Source organism: Ascaphus truei, chromosome 9 (assembly GCF_040206685.1).
Source record: "Ascaphus truei isolate aAscTru1 chromosome 9, aAscTru1.hap1, whole genome shotgun sequence".
Classification (NCBI taxonomy): Eukaryota; Metazoa; Chordata; class Amphibia; order Anura; family Ascaphidae; genus Ascaphus; species Ascaphus truei.
The window spans coordinates 15,039,317-15,061,910 of record NC_134491.1 but is presented as its reverse complement, the minus strand read 5'-3'; the positions used below and the strand labels follow the sequence as shown (position 1 = coordinate 15,061,910).

At 51.4% G+C, this 22,594-nt stretch overlaps 1 protein-coding gene across 1 annotated transcript in view; it reads right to left on the bottom strand.

Annotated features, from left to right (window-relative positions):
* The window catches only part of RTF1 (RTF1 homolog, Paf1/RNA polymerase II complex component), a 29,895-nt gene extending 7,611 nt beyond the window's left edge, over positions 1-22,284 (bottom strand). The window contains exons 1-8 of the mRNA XM_075613457.1: positions 22,115-22,284; positions 16,832-16,942; positions 15,184-15,334; positions 13,040-13,244; positions 11,021-11,141; positions 10,165-10,276; positions 9,824-9,962; positions 693-870 (exon numbers count right to left, since the gene is read on the bottom strand). Of these exons, the coding sequence (XP_075469572.1) occupies positions 693-870; positions 9,824-9,962; positions 10,165-10,276; positions 11,021-11,141; positions 13,040-13,244; positions 15,184-15,334; positions 16,832-16,942; positions 22,115-22,192 (1,095 nt within the window). The 5' untranslated portion in view covers positions 22,193-22,284. The remainder of the gene's footprint in view (positions 1-692; positions 871-9,823; positions 9,963-10,164; positions 10,277-11,020; positions 11,142-13,039; positions 13,245-15,183; positions 15,335-16,831; positions 16,943-22,114) is intronic.
* Between the last annotated feature and the right edge of the window lie 310 nt (positions 22,285-22,594).

Here is a 22,594-nt window from a genome sequence, read left to right as displayed (position 1 = left end):
AGTGTTAGCTATGAATCACATAGATACTGACAGAAGCTGGCTATGTTATGTACAAAATATCAAGTGCCTCAATCCATCATCTGAACCCACTACTCCCATGATAAAAATGGTGTTTCAAGTAGTGAAAATAAAGGAAAACCAACTATGACAGTATTAAGAGAGCAAAGCAGGGTGGGTAATCGTGCTGGTCCTTTCTTCCATGTAGTAACATAGGAGGGAGAGGGAGTAGGGGGTATACCTCCTTTTATTGGACCAAGAAGTAGTTGATATGTTGTTACAAACTTTCCAGCCTCAGGTTCCTTCACCAGACCGTACCCTGAGAGGTTGGAAAGCTTCTAACATGTCAACTGCTTGTTGGTCTAATTCAAGGTATCACACCACTTACTCCAGGGGTCTCAAACTCTGTCCTCAAGGGCCACCAAGAGGCCAGCTTTTATGGATAGCCCTGCTTCAGCTCAGGTGGCTCAATGGAAGACTGAGCCACCTCTGCTGAAGCAGGGATATAGAAGATGGCCTGTCGGTGGCCGTTGTGGCCCCAGTTTGAGACCCCTGATTTACTCCCTCTACCTCCTTTGTTACTATACTGTTTTTAATACTATTACCTTTTTTTCAACCAGCACATGGGAGCACACTAATAAGGTGTCCCAGTTCTGACCCAGTGAATGCCAGAACACCTCTGGGGCAGCACTTACCCGGTACACAGGTTTGCTGTTATGGTTACCAATGCCTATCCGTACAAAGCAGCCAGAGACAGTCTTGGCAAAGAAGGGCATGTGACACCAACGCTCCAGCTTGTGCCGCGATAACCGAACCCGGTTGAGTTCTTCTGGTAATGTGACTGGCTGTGACTTCGGGGGGATCTCCTCTTTGCTGGAAAAATAGGTTGCAAGAGTTTTACAGGGGGCGGTTATTGCATGCGGAAAACGTCCTCATGTATCTGAACAGTTTCCTGGATTCGGCAAACAGACGTCTGCAACAGCGAATCAGCCCAGGAAAGATATAGATTTTTAATAAAAGCATTCAGCAGTTTTCTTTACCCCTCTGAGAATATTTACCTTCAGAATTAACCGCAAGCCATGAAATGAAAATGTACCGTTCCTGATATAAATACAGTACATGTTCATCCTAATTTTGCCATAAGCTAAGGCAGGGGGGGGGGGGGCTCCACTCCAGTCCTTAAGCCCCCCAACAGGTCAGGTATCTCAGGATAACCCAACTTCAGCACAGTGGCTCAATCAGTCCCTGCTTCAGTACAAGCGGCTCTGAGCCACCTGTGCTGAAGTTGGGCTACCCTGAAAATCTGACCTGTTGAGAGGGGGTGGGCTTGAAGACTGGAGTTGAGCACCACTGAGCTAAGAAAACAATATCATATATAACACAACATTGCAGTAGAGTTGGCTGAAACTTTCCAAAATTCACTCGCAAACTGTAAATGTATCCCCCGCCCCCCCCCCCCCCAAATTAGATTCCTCGCTAAACGTTTTGCTGAGCCTCAATGGGCTAATAGCCACAAAATGAGTCATTTCTTTGCCATTTTTTACAGCTTTCAGCTATCGCCTGGCAGCGAGTGAAACATGGTGTGTACGCCGGGTCGCCTGGCAGCGAGTGAGACATGGTGTATACGCCGGGTCGCCTGGCAGCGAGTGAGACATGGTGTATACGCCGGGTCACCTGGCAGCGAGTGAAACATGGTGTGTACGCCTGGCAGCGAGTGAAACATGGTGTGTACGCCGGGCGCCTGGCAGCGAGTGAAACATGGTGTGTACGCCGGGCGCCTGGCAGCGAGTGAAACATGGTGTGTACGCCGGGCGCCTGGCAGCGAGTGAAACATGGTGTGTACGCCGGGCGCCTGGCAGCGAGTGAAACATGGTGTGTACGCCGGGCGCCTGGCAGCGAGTGAAACATGGTGTGTACGCCGGGCGCCTGGCAGCGAGTGAGACATGGTGTGTACGCCGGGCGCCTGGCAGCGAGTGAAACATGGTGTGTACGCCGGGCGCCTGGCAGCGAGTGAAACATGGTGTGTACGCCGGGCGCCTGGCAGCGAGTGAAACATGGTGTGTACGCCGGGTCGCCTGGCAGCGAGTGAAACATGGCGTGTACGTCGGGTCGCCTGGCAGCGAGTGAAACATGGCGTGTACGCCTGGCAGCGAGTGAAACATGGTGTGTACGCCGGGCGCCTGGCAGCGGGTGAAACATGGTGTGTACGCCGGGCAGCGAGTGAAACATGGTGTGTACGCCGGGCGCCTGGCAGCGAGTGAAACATGGTGTGTACGCCGGGCAGCGAGTGAAACATGGTGTGTACGCCGGGTCGCCTGGCAGCGAGTGAAACATGGTGTGTACGCCGGGTCGCCTGGCAGCGAGTGAAACATGGTGTGTACGCCGGGCGCCTGGCAGCGGGTGAAACATGGTGTGTACGCCGGGCAGCGAGTGAAACATGGTGTGTACGCCGGGTCGCCTGGCAGCGAGTGAAACATGGTGTGTACGGCGGGCGCCTGGCAGCGAGTGAAACATGGTGTATACGCCGGGTCGCCTGGCAGCGAGTGAGACATGGTGTGTACGTCGGGTCGCCTGGCAGCGAGTGAAACATGGTGTATACGCCGGGTCGCCTGGCAGCGAGTGAAACATGGTGTGTACGCCGGGTCGCCTGGCAGCGGGTGAAACATGGTGTGTACGCCGGGCGCCTGGCAGCGAGTGAAACATGGTGTGTACGCCGGGTCACCTGGCAGCGAGTGAAACATGGTGTGTACGCCGGGTCGCCTGGCAGCGAGTGAAACATGGTGTATACGCCGGGTCGCCTGGCAGCGAGTGAAACATGGTGTGTACGCCGGGTCGCCTGGCAGCGAGTGAAACATGGTGTGTACCCGGTCGCCTGGCAGCGAGTGAAACATGGTGTGTACGCCGGGTCGCCTGGCAGCGAGTGAAACATGGTGTGTACGCCGGGTCGCCTGGCAGCGAGTGAAACATGCCGTGTACGCCGGGTCGCCTGGCAGCGAGTGAAACATGGTGTGTACGCCGGGCGCCTGGCAGCGGGTGAAACATGGTGTGTACGCCGGGCGCCTGGCAGCGAGTGAAACATGGTGTGTACGCCGCGTCGCCTGGCAGCGAGTGAAACATGGTGTGTACGCCGGGCGCCTGGCAGCGAGTGAAACATGGTGTGTACGCCGGGTCGCCTGGCAGCGAGTGAAACATGGTGTGTACGCCGGGCGCCTGGGAGCGAGTGAAACATGGCGTGTACGCCGGGTCGCCTGGCAGCGAGTGAAACATGGCGTGTACGCCGGGCGCCTGGCAGCGAGTGAAACATGGTGTGTACGCCGGGCGCCTGGCAGCGACTGAAACATGGTGTGTACGCCGGGTCGCCTGGCAGCGAGTGAAACATGGTGTGTACGCCGGGTCGCCTGGCAGCGAGTGAAACATGGTGTGTACGCCGGGTCGCCTGGCAGCGAGTGAAACATGGTGTGTACGCCGGGTCGCCTGGCAGCGAGTGAGACATGGTGTATACGCCGGGTCGCCTGGCAGCGAGTGAGACATGGTGTATACGCCGGGCGCCTGGCAGCGAGTGAAACATGGTGTGTACGCCTGGCAGCGAGTGAAACATGGTGTGTACGCCGGGCGCCTGGCAGCGAGTGAAACATGGTGTGTACGCCGGGCGCCTGGCAGCGAGTGAAACATGGTGTGTACGCCGGGCGCCTGGCAGCGAGTGAAACATGGTGTGTACGCCGGGCGCCTGGCAGCGAGTGAAACATGGTGTGTACGCCGGGCGCCTGGCAGCGAGTGAAACATGGTGTGTACGCCGCGTCGCCTGGCAGCGAGTGAAACATGGTGTGTACGCCGGGCGCCTGGCAGCGAGTGAAACATGGTGAGTACGCCGGGTCGCCTGGCAGCGAGTGAAACATGGTGTGTACGCCGGGCGCCTGGGAGCGAGTGAAACATGGCGTGTACGCCGGGTCGCCTGGCAGCGAGTGAAACATGGCGTGTACGCCGGGCGCCTGGCAGCGAGTGAAACATGGTGTGTACGCCGGGCGCCTGGCAGCGACTGAAACATGGTGTGTACGCCGGGTCGCCTGGCAGCGAGTGAAACATGGTGTGTACGCCGGGCGCCTGGCAGCGAGTGAAACATGGTGTGTACGCCGGGCGCCTGGCAGCGACTGAAACATGGTGTGTACGCCGGGTCGCCTGGCAGCGAGTAAGACATGGTGTATACGCCGGGTCGCCTGGCAGCGAGTGAAACATGGTGTGTACGCCGGGCAGCGAGTGAAACATGGTGTGTACGCCGGGTCGCCTGGCAGCGAGTGAGACATGGTGTATACGCCGGGTCGCCTGGCAGCGAGTGAGACATGGTGTATACGCCGGGCGCCTGGCAGCGAGTGAAACATGGTGTGTACGCCTGGCAGCGAGTGAAACATGGTGTGTACGCCGGGCGCCTGGCAGCGAGTGAAACATGGTGTGTACGCCGGGCGCCTGGCAGCGAGTGAAACATGGTGTGTACGCCGGGCGCCTGGCAGCGAGTGAAACATGGTGTGTACGCCGGGCGCCTGGCAGCGAGTGAAACATGGCGTGTACGCCTGGCAGCGAGTGAAACATGGTGTGTACGCCGGGCGCCTGGCAGCGAGTGAAACATGGCGTGTACGCCGGGCGCCTGGCAGCGAGTGAAACATGGCGTGTACGCCGGGCGCCTGGCAGCGAGTGAAACATGGTGTGTACGCCGGGTCGCCTGGCAGCGAGTGAAACATGGCGTGTACGCCTGGCAGCGAGTGAAACATGGTGTGTACGCCGGGCAGCGAGTGAAACATGGTGTGTACGCCGTGCGCCTGGCAGCGAGTGAGACATGGTGTATACGCCGGGCGCCTGGCAGCGAGTGAAACATGGCGTGTACGCCGGGCGCCTGGCAGCGAGTGAGACATGGTGTGTACGCCGGGCGCCTGGCAGCGAGTGAAACATGGCGTGTACGCCGGGCGCCTGGCAGCGAGTGAAACATGGTGTGTACGCCGGGCGTCTGGCAGCGGGTGAAACATGGTGTGTACGCCGCGTCGCCTGGCAGCGAGTGAAACATGGTGTGTACGCCGGGCGCCTGGCAGCGAGTGAAACATGGCGTGTACGCAGGGTCGCCTGGCAGCGAGTGAAACATGGCGTGTACGCCGGGTCGCCTGGCAGCGGGTGAAACATGGCGTGTACGCCTGGCAGCGAGTGAAACATGGCGTGTACGCCGGGTCGCCTGGCAGCGGGTGAAACATGGCGTGTACGCCTGGCAGCGAGTGAAACATGGTGTGTACGTCGGGTCGCCTGGCAGCGAGTGAAACATGGTGTGTACGCCGTGCGCCTGGCAGCGAGTGAAACATGGTGTGTACGCCGGGCGCCTGGCAGCGAGTGAAACATGGCGTGTACGCCGGGCGCCTGGCAGCGAGTGAAACATGGTGTGTACGCCGGGCGTCTGGCAGCGGGTGAAACATGGTGTGTACGCCGCGTCGCCTGGCAGCGAGTGAAACATGGTGTGTACGCCGGGCGCCTGGCAGCGAGTGAAACATGGCGTGTACGCAGGGTCGCCTGGCAGCGAGTGAAACATGGCGTGTACGCCGGGTCGCCTGGCAGCGGGTGAAACATGGCGTGTACGCCTGGCAGCGAGTGAAACATGGCGTGTACGCCGGGCGCCTGGCAGCGAGTGAAACATGGTGTGTACGCCGGGTCGCCGGGCAGCGAGTGAAACATGGCGTGTACGCCGGGCGCCTGGCAGCGAGTGAAACATGGTGTGTACGCCGGGCGCCTGGCAGCGAGTGAAACATGGCGTGTACGCCGGGCGCCTGGCAGCGAGTGAAACATGGTGTGTACGCCGGGTCGCCTGGCAGCGAGTGAAACATGGCGTGTACGCCGGGCGCCTGGCAGCGAGTGAAACATGGCGTGTACGCCGGGCGCCTGGCAGCGAGTGAAACATGGCGTGTACGCCGGGTCGCCTGGCAGCGAGTGAAACATGGCGTGTACGCCGGGTCGCCTGGCAGCGAGTGAAACATGGTGTGTACGCCGGGTCGCCTGGCAGCGAGTGAAACATGGCGTGTACGCCTGGCAGCGAGTGAAACATGGCGTGGGCGCCTGGCAGCGAGTGAAACATGGCGTGTACGCCGGGTCGCCTGGCAGCGAGTGAAACATGGCGTGTACGCCGGGTCGCCTGGCAGCGAGTGAGACATGGTGTGTACGCCGGGCGCCTGGCAGCGAGTGAAACATGGTGTGTACGCCGGGTCGCCTGGCAGCGAGTGAAACATGGCGTGTACGCCGGGTCGCCTGGCAGCGAGTGAAACATGGTGTGTACGCCGGGCGCCTGGCAGCGAGTGAAACATGGTGTGTACGCCAGGTCGCCTGGCAGCGAGTGAAACATGGTGTGTACGCCGGGCGCCTGGCAGCGAGTGAAACATGGTGTGTACGCCGGGCGCCTGGCAGCGAGTGAAACATGGCGTGTACGCCGGGTCGCCTGGCAGCGAGTGAAACATGGTGTGTACGCCTGGCAGCGAGTGAAACATGGTGTGTACGCCTGGCAGCGAGTGAAACATGGTGTGTACGCCGGGTCGCCTGGCAGCGAGTGAAACATGGTGTGTACGCCTGGCAGCGAGTGAAACATGGTGTGTACGCCGGGTCGCCTGGCAGCGAGTGAAACATGGTGTGTACGCCGGGTCGCCTGGCAGCGAGTGAAACATGGTGTGTACGCCGGGCGCCTGGCAGCGAGTGAAACATGGTGTGTACGCCGGGCGCCTGGCAGCGAGTGAAACATGGTGTGTACGCCTGGCAGCGAGTGAAACATGGCGTGTACGCCGGGCGCCTGGCAGCGGGTGAAACATGGTGTGTACGCCGGGCGCCTGGCAGCGAGTGAAACATGGCGTGTACGCCGGGTCGCCTGGCAGCGAGTGAAACATGGCGTGTACGCCGGGTCGCCTGGCAGCGGGTGAAACATGGTGTGTACGCCGGGTCGCCTGGCAGCGAGTGAAACATGGTGTGTACGCCGGGCGCCTGGCAGCGAGTGAAACATGGTGTATACGCCGGGTCGCCTGGCAGCGAGAGAAACATGGTGTGTACGGCGGGCGCCTGGCAGCGAGTGAAACATGGTGTGTACGCCGGGTCGCCTGGCAGCGAGTGAAACATGGTGTGTACGCCGGGTCACCTGGCAGCGAGTGAAACATGGCGTGTACGCCGGGTCGCCTGGCAGCGAGTGAAACATGGCGTGTACGCCGGGTCGCCTGGCAGCGAGTGAAACATGGTGTGTACGCCGTGTGCCTGGCAGCGAGTGAAACATGGTGTGTACGCCGGGCAGCGAGTGAAACATGGTGTGTACGTCGGGCAGCGAGTGAAACATGGTGTGTACGTCGGGTCGCCTGGCAGCGAGTGAAACATGGTGTGTACGCCGGGCGCCTGGCAGCGAGTGAAACATGGTGTGTACGCCGGGCGCCTGGCAGCGAGTGAAACATGGTGTGTACGCCGGGCGCCTGGCAGCGAGTGAAACATGGTGTGTACGCCGGGCGCCTGGCAGCGAGTGAAACATGGTGTGTACGCCGGGCAGCGAGTGAAACATGGCGTGTACGCCGCGTCGCCTGGCAGCGAGTGAAACATGGTGTGTACGCCGGGTCGCCTGGCAGCGAGTGAAACATGGTGTGTACGCCGGGCGCCTGGCAGCGAGTGAAACATGGTGTGTACGCCGGGCGCCTGGCAGCGAGTGAAACATGGTGTGTACGCCGGGCGCCTAGCAGCGAGTGAAACATGGTGTGAACGCCGGGCGCCTGGCAGCGAGTGAAACATGGTGTGTACGCCGCGTCGCCTGGCAGCGAGTGAAACATGGTGTGTACGCCGGGTCGCCTGGCAGCGAGTGAAACATGGTGTGTACGCCGGGTCGCCTGGCAGCGAGTGAAACATGGCGTGTACGCCGGGTCGCCTGGCAGCGGGTGAAACATGGTGTGTACGCCGGGCGCCTGGCAGCGAGTGAAACATGGTGTGTACGCCGGGTCGCCTGGCAGCGAGTGAAACATGGTGTGTACGCCGCGTCGCCTGGCAGCGAGTGAAACATGGTGTGTACGCCGGGCGCCTGGCAGCGAGTGAAACATGGTGTGTACGCCGGGTCGCCTGGCAGCGAGTGAAACATGGCGTGTACGCAGGGTCGCCTGGCAGCGAGTGAAACATGGTGTGTACGCCGGGCGCCTGGCAGCGAGTGAAACATGGTGTGTACGCCTGGCAGCGAGTGAAACATGGTGTGTACGCCTGGCAGCGAGTGAAACATGGTGTGTACGCCTGGCAGCGAGTGAAACATGGTGTGTACGCCGGGTCGCCTGGCAGCGAGTGAAACATGGTGTGTACGCCGGGCGCCTGGCAGCGAGAGAAACATGGTGTGTACGCCGGGTCGCCTGGCAGCGAGTGAAACATGGTGTGTACGCCGGGTCGCCTGGCAGCGAGTGAAACATGGTGTGTACGCCGGGCGCCTGGCAGCGAGTGAAACATGGTGTGTACGCCGGGTCGCCTGGCAGCGAGTGAAACATGGTGTGTACGCCGCGTCGCCTGGCAGCGAGTGAAACATGGTGTGTACGCCGCGTCGCCTGGCAGCGAGTGAAACATGGCGTGTACGCCGGGTTTAGTATCAAGCGAATCAATTTGAAGAAATTAACAAATTTGCATATTAAATTACAGTGCACATTGACTCGATATGCTTGTGAACTCTGACCCATAACGCAAACGTCTTGTACATCTCAAGTAATCAGTGCAGATATGAGGAAGCACCCACAATGCTCTAGGCTTGGAGGTGTTGAGGGAGGGTTGGGGGGGGAAGAGCGCAGTTTGCGTGCCTTAGTGGATCTGGGGTTCCTGTCGGTTGCTGCTAAATTAACCACTAAATCTCAGGTATGGATAATATGGCCCGCCATAGCAAAAAATAAATAATAAAAAAAAAAATTTGCACAGGTCAAATGCCGCAACAAATATGGCTGCCAAGGCCACCAATGAAAGTTACGTCATCGGGAGTCCACGACGGCCATATGTGTCGTTTTCTGGAAGAAAATGACAAAGGCTGAAACCCCATCTTTTAAGCTAAAGAAAAATTCAGGGGGAGGGTGGAGACGACGGCCTTTAAAAGCAGCATAAAATGGTAGCACTGCACGATTATTTTTATTTCTTTTATGAAGCAGGGGGTCTTCAGAGCAGAACTTTGTTAATTTCAGCTTCGGGTACCCCCTGCTTCCAGAGATACCAGCACCCCTTACGGAGGTATGCATCTCTGCAGCTAGGGAGCTTGCGGGCCTAAAGAAATGGAGGGTTAAATGTCCCACGGAAAGCCGTGACGTCATCCGGTATGGCTGCCTATTGGCCCACGTGACCTGGACATTTAAACTCCACAGCGATACCAGCACTGCTGGAGGTAAGCATCACTGGAAGCAGGGGGTCCCCAGAGCTGAAATTAAAAGCAATTCAGCTACAGAGACCCCCTGCTTTAATTCTTTAATAAAGAAAAATAATTGTCTAGTGCTACATGTTCTGCTGCTTTAATGAAACTTTTACTTGTTTGTATCTTGTGAAAAATGTATAGATTTTTGTTGGGAACACTGACTACACGCAGGAGCAGCCAACTCCAGATCTCAAGGGCCACCGATAGGTCAGGTTTTAAAGATATCCGTGCTTCAGCACAGGCGGCTCAGTCAGACCTGTTGGTGGCCCTTGAGGACTGGAGTTGGCTGCTCCTGGATTACAGCACATCACCTACTTCTGAGTGTTTGACCAACGATGGCATTATCAATTGGAAATGCCAGTCGCATTGTTGGTATGGGGTTAACTCCTACTCATGCAGAACAAGCACAGGTACACGTACTCCTCCTCTTCGTCAGATGAGGAAGAAGATCTAGAGGAGCGATCACTCTTCTCGCTAGACTTGTCATCCTCCTCTTCCTCCTCATCGTCAGAATACACCTCGCTTGTTTTCAGGGGCTGCTTCCTGGCAATCAGCTCGGCTGTGATAATGGGGGAAAAATAAATAATGTGGAGGGGAAAAAAAAATCTCGGCACAAACACAAGTTAAAGTGCTCACCACATCACACCTAGTTAATGGTTTAAGATATGCGTAACCCCCTGGGCATAGGAAGCCAGAGTAGCCACAATAAAATACTTTAAAGGTGACAATCATAATATGGCCAGCCAGGTCTCCGAACGTACCAGTCTTGTTCTTCCTCTTCTCTCTCTCCGCCCGCAGCTCTTCCATGGCCTGGGATTTCTTGTCCAATTTCTCATCCCTCTTTGACCTCCGTTCTTTGTTGTGTGAGGTTACCTAGATAAGGAGGTGACCAGAAGTACCCCAAACATCAATGATGATCTGAATCCATCACCTTGCATTTATGTGCAAAGACTTGAAGGTAGTGACAGCTAGACATTTGTATATAGTGGTACCTTTACAATCAGGGGTGGCCAACTCCAGTGCTCAAGGGCTGTTAACAGGACAGGTTTTCAAGATATCCCTGCTTCAGCACAGGTGACTTTAATCAGTGGCTCAGTCGTTCACCGAGCCACCTGTGCTGAAGCAGGGATAGTCTTAAAATCTGACCTGTTGGTGGCCCTTGAGGACTGGAGCTGGACACCCCTGCTTTAAAATGGACCACAGGAGACCTTAGAAGGCTTAATTTGTACATGCGCTTTGTAGAGGTCTTCAGAAAACACAGCTTGTAAGGTCTCAGACGGTGTACAAACTACATGTGCAAAAGAACGCTTCGCCTGATTAAGGAAAAAATGTCACAACCTGTACAGGAATCCAGAGAGCCTTGAAAAGTCAAAAATCTGCCAACAAATCAAGGTGCTACAATGAAAATACCCATGGGCTGAGTCATACTGTGACATTTCTGGTGATCAGGTTTGTTCAGTGAGCTCCAAAGGCAAAAGGGAAGAATGAAACAAGAATATTATCACAGACGGGAAAGCGGAGGTTTAGGTGGATAAACAGGAGTGCGCGCAGGTAGCGACACTAGCAGATTCCTTGTAGGATCGGTGTATACAAATTAGTATGAGGAGGTTCATGTACCTGTACCTGGGGATCCAGCATCTGTGTTTGCTTTTTCTTTTCGTGGTCCTCGTCATGCTTCTTCTTTTTCTCTTTCTTTTCTTTCCTCTTTGCGGTTTTTAGCTTCTTCTTGATTTCAAATCTGCAGGGATTTTAAAGGGGATTGCAGAGGTGTAGCTTAACCTTGCATTATATTGATCATGTGATAACATGACCTCACTCATCAACACCTGGGGTTTTACTAGCTTCTCTTTTCAGTATTCGACATGTTTCAAAGAGATAGATATAGAGATATAGAGATACACACACACACACACACACGATTTAAAACACAGCAAATCAGCTCATATTTACTAAGCATGGGGTGCACAAGCTTTTGGTGCTCCCCAAAATGCTCGCGCCCCCCCCCCCACCTTTGTGCACGGTGTCAAATGACACCGCGAGGTCATGTCACGTGATCCTTTGGTGTAATTTGACGCCGTGTTGTCCCCCAGTTTGCGCACCCCTGTACTAAGCTGTGGTACTCCATAAGAACACTACCATTGCAGGAAGACAAATTGTAGTGAATGGGTCAAAGTTGGAACAGCACCGCTTAGTAAATAGGGGCTGTAGTGCTTTTGTTTTGGACTGGTACTTAGCTAGATAAAGATCCCGCTATTCCAAAGCCGAATCTAAGAAATTGTTTAAACATTCACAATAGTGCCCATCTTCCAGAGTTGTAACATACTACTGTAACCTCCCCTCCTAGAGGGTTACTAGCAGGTTAGCATATACCGCCCCCCACCCTGTGTTCCCATGGGGATTCTGATATCATGGAAGAGTATTTCAGTGAGGGAGAAGATTCGAGAAGCTTAGGTAACAGGAGGAGGAGAGGAGCCTCGGGAGAGTAGATGAGTAATGTTTATAAAGTAATAGCACAGGCCCGGCCCTCCTGTTTATTATGTTGTAGATAGGGGCAGTACCTTTACGTTAGGATCCCCAAAAGGAATGGAGTCCTGAATAGTTAAGGAATACGGCCCGCCACAGAGGGCCTCAGGAAAGAGGGCTCCCAGGTGCCAGCGGATCGGCGCTAACCGCGGATCGGCGCTAATATTCCTCTTCAGTCTGTATGGAAGTGGCAGTTCCCAAACAGGCCAAAAGGTATCGGGTCACGTAAGAAAGCCCTTCAGGATTCCCGTGGGGGCCTAGTGTAATCGTATTAATATGTCCACTATAAAATACAGTACAACATTATCAGTGTGTGCATGAGCGGCTCCTGTGCTCTGGGACACAAATAAATGATAGGTGGACTTCAAAACGTTCCTTGCGCCCACTTTTATACATCCTCGCTACCTCATCGCCCAGCCGCCCGAATCCAGCCCCTGAGTAAAGGTATTTAATTCTGAGTAGTCAGCCTTTGCACAATGATGTAAACTCCCCAGGAGCCGGGCAGGGAGGGTTATACCATTTCAGATGTATCTCTTGGCAAAAGGAGACTAGTGGAGCCGTTTAGTATGAGGGTGACAAACTCCAGTCCTCAAGGGCCACCAACAGGCCTGGTTTTTAGGATATCCCTGCTTCAGCACAGGTGGCGCAATCAGTGGCTCAGTCGAAGACTGCACCACCTGTGCTGAAGCAGGGAATCATGCAACCCTGACCTGTTGGTGGCCCTTGACGACTGGTGTTGGCCGCCCCTGGTTTAATAGAACAGAGGAAAATTACAACTTGGTAAATAAACATGAATCAAAGTACAGGACAAAAAAAGTATACAATGAACCTTCTAGTCTTACATGGGCCATGTTTTACCGCCGGAGTATCTTGGCTTCAAGCCACACAGAGGCGATGTTGGGAACAGAAACAGACCCACATTGGCTAAAATTACAGGTGCAAATTAAATTGGACAGAATTACAGTAAGACACCTATTAATACTTAACCACTTTTGCAGCAACCCCTTAAATAGCAAAAACAAAAACTAATGTCATACTATTGAAACCAGAGCAGAATATTGATTATAGTTACTATGTACGTAGGATGTTGCAAGTGTAAATATTATGCTTTACCGTCTTTTTAATACTTCTCGTTTCTCTATTCGATTAAACAGTTCTTGTTCTCTCTCCTTCTCCGTCATCTGCTCCAGCCGGGCCCTGTCCTCCTCATCGCCCATCAGGTCCTCCCCGTAACCATCATGAAACTCCTCATCTTCTGATGAAGACTCTGACTCGGAGCTGGAGGAGGAGCTGTTGCTGTCGGAGTCTGAAACTTCACCTGAAAAACACAGCAAGCTTTTGTAGTGGTGGAAATATTCCCATCTCCAAAAAGAGAACGTGATGCAATGGGCTGAAATAAACAAGCTTGCAGGATTCATTCCAGCTACAGAGACACACTCGCACAGTCTGATCGTGGGAAAACCACGTCATCACCCTGTGCCTCACCGAGTCCCTGCTTTCATGTGACCTCCATTGTTTTATACATGGACAGTGAGGAGGACATATCTAATGTCGATCACATTGAAATGTCACTTTTCATAACTAGGGCTCATTGGCAGCTTCGAGTTAGACACAGCCGGGAATCATGCAGATAAGAATGTAAATTGTAATTACAGGAGAAATCCAAGCAATATCCTACATGTGGGTTTTTTTTCTGGTTTAAAGAAATGAGCTCTGTAGTATTAGATAATGCTTACTCCATTTTTTAATGCAATTTATGAGTTAGTACAGGGGTGACAGAAATATGCAATGCTTGCAAAATGGGTGGCGCAGTGATAAAGGCAATAGCCGTGAATAAATATAAAGTGAATACAAATTAGTGAACAAAAAATTGCAGCTCAAAAAACCCTTTAGTGGACGATTTGCAACCTCCACTAGTACAGGGGTGCTCAAACTTTTTGCCCTGCGCCCCCCTGCCTGCTTTCCCCCACTGCTCGCGCCCTCCCTTACCTTGTCTCAAGCGTAATTTGATGTCGCATTGCCATGGCGATGCCGTCTGAGTCAAGGGAAGGGAACTTGCAGAGGCCTCGCGCCGCCCCCCAGAATTTAATTTAAATTCTTTGGGGAAGAGCGCAGGGCCTCTAAGCGCCGCGCCTGCCCCTCAAAAAAAATCTCACGGCTGCGGTCATCAGAATAAAACAAATTGCAAAAGGAGTGTTAAAGGGAACAGGAAAATGCCTTACTCTCCAGCGTGTGTGAATGGCATGCTTAATCTGGGACTGGTCTCTGTAGTGCTGCAACATATAATTGACATCACTGCCCATGGCATTATGATACACAATGTGACAACAATTCATGTTGACAGTAGTGACCATGAAAGCGTCCTTTTACTGGAACATCTCGTCTGTGCCGTGCCCCTCTCAGTCACACTGTACAACAACCTCATTCTCTTTTACAATCCCCCTGGAAAAAATGAGGGAGAGTCGACCAATGACGAGCTTTCAAACTCACTGGCATTAATAAGGTATGGATCTAAAGCATTTCCACAGTAAGAGAAATGTTAGAACAAGAGGCCATGCCCTGAAGCTGAAAGGCGGCAAGAAACCCATTACCCCCGTACCCCCCATCACTGGAAGCATAGAACAGTCTCATAGGAGAAGTAATACAAAGCTTTCTTGGGATAGCACACCTATAAAATCGTTGTCTTTTACCATAATTAGGATATCAAGACTACGCAGCAGAAAATGGGCAAATCAGCTTTCCTTTTTTGTAGAGAACCATAGCTTGGACAAAGGTCACCAATATTTCAGCCTCCACTTTCAGCCCTTACTTTTATATTAAAAAAAGTTTTCTATTAGCAAATGCACGTAACAATCATCTTCTAATGGGAGGCGAGTTGGAAATTCAGGACTAATGTAATGTTCCTCTTTGAAAACGAGCAGTGAAGGTATGGGGCGAGAACAAGATGCGGTGTAGGAGACAGACACGGAACAGGAACATTTTTGGTACAGGCACCATCAATTTACACCTGCCTGCTAATTAACTACATGGCTGTTTGGTGCAGTCCTGGTTTAAACTCCAATCCCTTATCATTCTTATACCTGTAACCCTGTTTTTTGTATTCAAGAAAGAAACTACAAATACCAGAATGCTTGTGGGTAAGAATTAGAAACCTTGACTGGAACAGACCATCCAGAGCCAACAGAACCTTTGCGTGACTATATAGCCATCAATATATACACCCCTCCCCCAAGCCGAAGGGCGGGCTTGCTTCTCACCTTCCTCAGGCGCCGAGCTCTCAGCCGAGCTGTCTTTGTCAGAGCTGCTAGAAGAGGCTGCTCTGTTTGTCGGTTTCTTCATAGCGCCCTTTTTCTCTCCCCCTTTCCCAGGTTTCGCCTTCTTTTTGTTTTTTGTTCCACCGACCGTCCACTGCACAACGAGAGTAAGATTATGTCGCGTGGAACGAGCAAGCTGATAAAGCCTTACCCTACGCCAGGGCTCTTCAACAAGTTCAACAGGGATACGGATCAGAAACAAGGTCTCGAATAAGAGCATTGGAATGACATTTAACACAAAAATATTATACTTTCTTTTTCCAAGCATCTATACCGGTGGTTTCCAAATTTTTTTGGTTAAAGAACCCTATGTGAAATTCTGCGGCACCCCAACCCACTCTAATAACGCTTCTGAGATCAAATGCATTGTAAGGAACCCCAATCCTCTCTAATAGCGCGTCTGAGATCAGATGCATTGTAAGGAACCTCAACCCTCTCTAATAGCGCGTCTGAGATCAGATGCATTGTAAGGAACCCCAACCCTCTCTAATAGCGCGTCTGAGATCAGATGCATTGTAAGGAACCCCATCCCTCTCTAATAGCGCGTCTGAGATCAGATGCATTGTAAGGAACCCCAACCATCTCTAATAGCGCGTCTGAGATCAGATGCATTGTAAGGAACCCCAACCCTCTCTAATAGTGTCGGAGATCAGATGCTTTGTAAGGAACCCCAGCCCTCTCTAATAGCGCGTTTGAGATCAGATACATTGTCAATTCCTCTGTATTTTGTAACATTTTCAAATGACCTGCAAATTACAGGAAACCTTTTAGGTTTAGTTCCTAGGAACCGTGGTTGAAAAACACTGATCTACATTATCTGTATCATGTATTTACATTTACCAAGCTTAGAAGTGAGCTTCCGTGTAAAATACTGCGCCTGGCTGCAAAGAAATGAGGACAAGCAGACTGTACAAGAAGCTTCGCTGAACGGATTTGATCCACGGGCTGCAAGTTGCAGAGCTCCGCACTACGCTTTACACTGTCAAATATCATACACTGCCAAGATGGAGGTACACAGGATACAGGCAGAATATGTCATCGTAAATCAATCAAACTAAATATTACGAATGTTGACAAATGGACATCTTAATGCCCAAAAAGACATTCTTGCTCTGATTTATTTTCAGATGATCAATCATCTTTGCATTTGAATGCTGGGGGTATTAGAACATTCCAGCACATTTTATAAACCTTTAAGAGCGGGAAACCCATATGGCTTAAAGAGTAACCAACAACTTATGTGATATGGTGTGTCACAAATGGCACTCACACACTTAAAGAGTTCAAGGGGTATTTCCTGGAAGAAGGGCTCATCTTTATCACATAAAGAGGCAAGTTCCACTAATTATAGTAACATTATTTTCCAGTCTCAGCTAAAATAAAAAATGGAAGGAGAGCGAAAGAAAGATAGAAATACATGTGGTGGGAGTTGAAGATTATGCGTTTCTTTTGTGAATCTTGCCCGTCTAAAAGGAAGCTGGGAGTGAGACAGGCCCAGAAAATATACTTTCTGAACAAACTAAAAATTACTTGGTGTCATGAAGTCTGAAGCAGTAGATAACTCCAAGCAACAGTGGCACCAGGTACCCACCTCATCATCACTATCGGACGTCTCCGAGTCGGAGGTTGCTGCGGGTTTGCTCACAGGCGGCTCCTTCTCCTCCGAATCGCTCCTCTTTCGCTTGGCAAGTGACAGCAGCTCCTACATGAAAGGAATAAGATGGGGACATTGGATACCGGTTATGAAAGGTCTCTTGGATGGATTCCCTATGTATTATTGGTATGTAACAAACAGCTGCTGCTAGATGACTGCTCGGTCAGGAGTTTGAACCGACAATAATCGGACGGCGTAAATGCACGAGGTTCTCATATCTCCTGTAATGACGACAGGCATGTAACCAAACAGCCTGGTTCTCAAATCAACTTTGTATCCTATGTAACCAACGTTACTTAAGGAGTTCTTATACAGCCCTTCCTTTCCTGTATAATAGTGGTTACAAACTGATACTTTCCTTGAGCTTTTTGTCCTCCTGAGCCCAGCCTATGCCATACTTAGGCCTATATTCACTAAAGGGTGCCAAGCGTTAGCATGTCCCAAGTCCCACCCAAATGAATGCGAGTCAAGTTGTGCTAAAGCTTAGCACCCTTTAGTGAATCAGGGCCTTAACAGTGTGTTTTGGAGACAGGCAATGCACAGATTTATACTGCAAAGTATACTGGTCTTAAAAGCAGCAAAAAACGTTAATAAATTTTATGGTTTTTTTTTTTTAAATTATATACAAATCAGTTCTGTATTACTAGACAATATGGACTGTTTTTTTTTTATATTTTTATCCAACTTTTAATGCAATTTTTAATAAGTTGTAAAGCATCCTTTGATTTCTACGGCAGGTTTTAACCCATCTCCCAAGCAGTGCAGTATCTTTGCAACACACTTCTGTTCAGGATAATTTGTTGCAAATATTCCCAGCAGTTTAAACTGTAACAGATAATGCCACCTTAGTAATATAAGGATACATTGTAGCTGCTGAGTTACACTGACTGAAGCGACCATTATGTTAGGCACACAATCAGGTTTTTTTTATTATAGGTTTATAACCGGAGCATTAAACGATTACCAGCTTAGGTAAGAATGTAGAATATTGTCACATGCTTTACATATAAAAAATAATATATATAATATATATTTATTTTTTAAAGGAGGAAAAAGTTGGAAAGTGTTATTGCTGCTTTAAACTTGAGATGCAGTTTTAATTGTTCAACTAAACATTACCACATTAAGTCACAAAAACAAATGTGTGCGGTGTCATTTTAAGCTTATAAAACAGAATACGGTCTGAATATATTTTCTCTTCAAGAAAATGGCAAATGGGCAATGTCAAGAATTGACAGCAAGAGATTGGACACAGAGGGGAATGAAAGTTGAAACTAGTGGACCACCCTGTGGAAACTACAGTTCTACACCAAGAACGTCAGGAATAACAAGGGTCCATAGTTACACTAAATAATAGGAGAACAGAACCTGTCTCCTACGTTGCACATAACTGCGCTTCTCACCCGTTAAAGTACATTGGAACGGCCATGATCTCTTCCAACACCACAGAACCCCGGCCGAGATAAAAATACTATCGCTGAAGTGGGGCATACTTTTGTATTTTCTGCCCGCGGCAGGCAAGTCATGGTCACTGGCCGGCCAAGCTGACCTGCTGCCTCGCAGTTATGTCTGGCCAATGAAGCTGCTCTGGGTTGGGGTACATGTTCAATTTATCGGCACCGCTACTCATTCTCCAGCCATGGAAACCTTCACAGATAAAGCCTCTCCAATTCTTCAGCATTTTCAGTGCCCTTATGATGTACCAGGTAACGTCGTGGGCCAATGCTTGTTTTCTAGAGGGCAATTGGCTTCACTGCTCTGACAGAGCTGCAACTTGGTCAAAATGCGACAGGCGCCCATTCCACTCCCTGTATCCAAGGACCAGACATCACATCATCACTCCAGGAACAATCACGCAACACAAAAATGCCAGGGATCCAGGCTCTCAGCACTGAAAAGGTTAAAAGGGCAAATAGATGTGTGTTGGATGATACATTAAAGCACAGGTGGCTAACTCCAGTCCTCAAGGGCCACCAACAAGTCAGGTTTTCAGGTTATCACTTCAGCACAGTTGGCTTAAATCAGTGGCTCAGTCAATGACTGTGCTGAAGCAGGGATATCCTTAAAACCTGACCTGCAGGTTGCCCTTCAAGATTGGAGTTGGACAACCCATGCTTTAAAGTGTATGGCAGGGACCCAATAACACAGGTAATTGTTTCATTGGTTTATTTTTTACTTTTCAAATGTAAGAAACACAAATATAAAGTGCATATCAAAAAAAAAAGCTGGGAGTCTATTTTAAAGTGACCGGACAAGTTTATCATCATTCCATGGAAATATTAATGTTAAAAAAAAAAATGAATCAGTGATAAAAAGTTAAATATTTAGTCACTCTTATTTTCAGAGATTGCCTGGTTAAACCATAGAGGTATTTCAAGCAGAAATAATGTAGCAGGGATTTCACTAAACATGTCATTTTCTATTACGAGGTGTTACCTAGTTCTGGCGGCCACATAGCCAGGAGTATGTAGGGTAATATATATTTTTTCTTCTTGCGTAGTGCTAACACTGTACATAGCGTGTGTACACAGAATTATGCCTGAAGCATAAATCCCTACCCCGCAGAGCTTACAATCTAATCTCGGTAAATGAAGCACAGGGAGATTGGAAGACTTGCCCAAAGTCCCAAGGAGCCGACACTGGGATGCAACTACTATAAAGCTTGGCCCCCTGTAGAAGCACTTACCTGAATGCCCTCCTACTGTATCTGTACGTTCTCCCCACCAATTAGATTGTAAGCTCCTCGGAGCAGGGACTCCTCTTCCAAAATGTTACTTTTATGTCTGAAGCATTTATTCCCATGATCTGTTATTTGTATTATTTGTTATTTATATGATTGTCACGTGTAGTACTAATGTGAAGCGCTATGTTCACTAATGGCGCTATATAAATAAAGACATACATACTACTCCAAAAGGCATGGACATTACCACTTAGCAAGTCTTCATGGGGCACCTCAAATGGCTGCATGATTTACATTGGAAACTAAATGTCACTACTCTTTTTCAACTCTTCTTTACACAAGTGAAATCACAATTTAAAAGATAAACACTAAACAGCATGTAGCAGTTATGTTTAAGTGCTTAATAAGTTTGCTTCACAAACGTAAAACCCCTTAAATTCAAACAAACAGGTCTCAGAACTACGGCCGCGCTTATAGGGACAGCGACGCCGCCCGAAAACCAATGCATTGTTGCCGCTGAGTGCGCTTCTAGTAAGCGCGACAGCGACGCGATTTTTTGAAGCAATATTTGATTTTTCAGGGGCTGTCGCCTCATGTGACAGCCCCTGAACAAATCAATGGCCTGCTCGGCCGCAACGCCGCAGCAAAGCGAAATACAACTTTCGCTAGCGGCGACGGGTGGCGTCACGCGTCGCGGGCACTATACGCGTGGCCTACTGGTCCTGTTGGCACAGAACTCAAGGGATCTTTGTGCACTCTCTCACACACTGACTCGGGCAGGGTTCTATATACACCACAATAAGAGCAAAATGTAACCGTACACAGAGAATACAATTGTTACTCACTGAACTGTGTGGATATCCTTTGTAAGCGTTGTCAACATTTGAAAAGGCAACCGAGTCAGGAAATATATTAAATCAACCATTATGAATCCATCAAAAAGGCATGTCCGGATTAGGCACAGTATTTACACTCACTGGGCACCTTCTGTAGGTGGTAGGACCAAACGCACCTTGAATGGATTTAAGGTGCATGAAGGCTCAGCATTGTCTCTCGAATATAGGCCACTTACTTCCCAATAATAATAATTTGGAGGGTCGTCATATACCATGCTTTGTTAGGTCAAAATATATATTTTTTAAACTTCTAAAACTGTATCCTAAAAAAATCAGCCTTTAGTGGCAATAGAAAACGCACAGATTGTAAGGGTGGGCTGTCTGTGAGAAATGTTGAAAGGTGCCAGGGATCACAAATAAAGTATTTGGTGGCATTGCTGATCCAGGGAGTTTGAGAACCACACAGATGTAGACAAAAGAATTGAAACCACTTTCCTAACACATCAAATGAGCAGTGTTCTGATTTAACAGAGAAGTCGGTTCCTCGCACAAACCTCTCTCTGGGTGGCAACTAAGAGAAGCATAGAGCGGTCAGCAAATGACCAGGCACAGAAAAGACGCAATCGAGGAACAAGCAATGTGAAAAAACAGAGCGAGCAGGCACAAGAAGAGGGGCACTGATCAGCGAGACACATGGCATACATAATAAGACCGACAGAAAAGAGAAACTGGCACAAAGGTGTCAGAAATGCACCGATCTGCGGGCAAAGGGCAGTGAGCAAAGCAACAAGTGACCAGGCACAATAATAGATGAGACAGGGGAAGGGGTCGGTCACAGGTCCAAGAGCGGGCAAGGGGGGGGTCGTCGCAGGTCCGAGAGCGGGCAAGGGGGTCGTCGCAGGTCCGAGAGCGGGCAAGGGGGTCGTCGCAGGTCCGAGAGCGGGCAAGGGGGTCGTCGCAGGTCCGAGAGCGGGCAAGGGGGTCGTCGCAGGTCCGAGAGCGGGCAAGGGGGTCGTCGCAGGTCCGAGAGCGGGCAAGGGGGTCGTCGCAGGTCCGAGAGCGGGCAAGGGGGTCGTCGCAGGTCCGAGAGCGGGCAAGGGGGTCGTCGCAGGTCCGAGAGCGGGCAAGGGGGTCGTCGCAGGTCCGAGAGCGGGCAAGGGGGTCGTCGCAGGTCCGAGAGCGGGCAAGGGGGTCGTCGCAGGTCCGAGAGCGGGCAAGGGGGTCGTCGCAGGTCCGAGAGCGGGCAAGGGGGTCGTCGCAGGTCCGAGAGCGGGCAAGGGGGTCGTCGCAGGTCCGAGAGCGGGCAAGGGGGTCGTCGCAGGTCCGAGAGCGGGCAAGGGGGTCGTCGCAGGTCCGAGAGCGGGCAAGGGGGTCGTCGCAGGTCCGAGAGCGGGCAAGGGGGTCGTCGCAGGTCCGAGAGCGGGGAAGGGGGTCGCAGGTCCGAGACCGGGGAAGGAGGGGGGGGGGGGGAATTCACAGATCTGAGATTGGGGAAAGGGATGGGGGGTGGTCGCAGGTCCGAGACCGGGTAAGAGGTTGGGGGTAGCTGGTCTGAGATCGGGGTAGGGGGGGCGGTCGCCGGTCCCAGACTGCGTAATGGGGAGAAGCGCAGTCGGAACAGCCTCATACTAAGACTAAGGCCTGGATAATGTACCAGACAAACACACCGCGCTCCGGCCTCAGGCCGCACTCTCTCCTCACCTGGTCCAAGTTCTCGTCGCTCCCGCTATCCTCCGTGTCGGAGTCGATGACGACCCGGCCCTTCCGTTTCTTCACCATGGCGGCGGCGGCGGCTCCCCCCAAACACACGGCCCGGACACTCGAAACCCAGCGCCCAGCTCCACACACAAAGAGCACTGCGCATGCGCGCTGCGGAGCCCGGCCCTCACTTCACGCCTCCCGCGCTGTGACGTCACCGCGCTAGCGTACCATAGAGATCAGACGTGAGAACGCCTGCGCCGCTCTCCCAGCTTTTTACACTCGTGACCTCATCACGCTCCACGCAATAATTACCTCAGGTCACTTTACGCGGGAAATGATCCTTCGCGTCATTGTCAGTCTGCATGGTGTGTGAGGATTGTGTGAGGTTTGTGTGAGGTTTGTGTGAGGTTTGTGTGAGGATTGTCTGTGTTCTAGCTCTGTGCTGAAATAAATCTCATTAGCTCGTTACCAATGGATGTG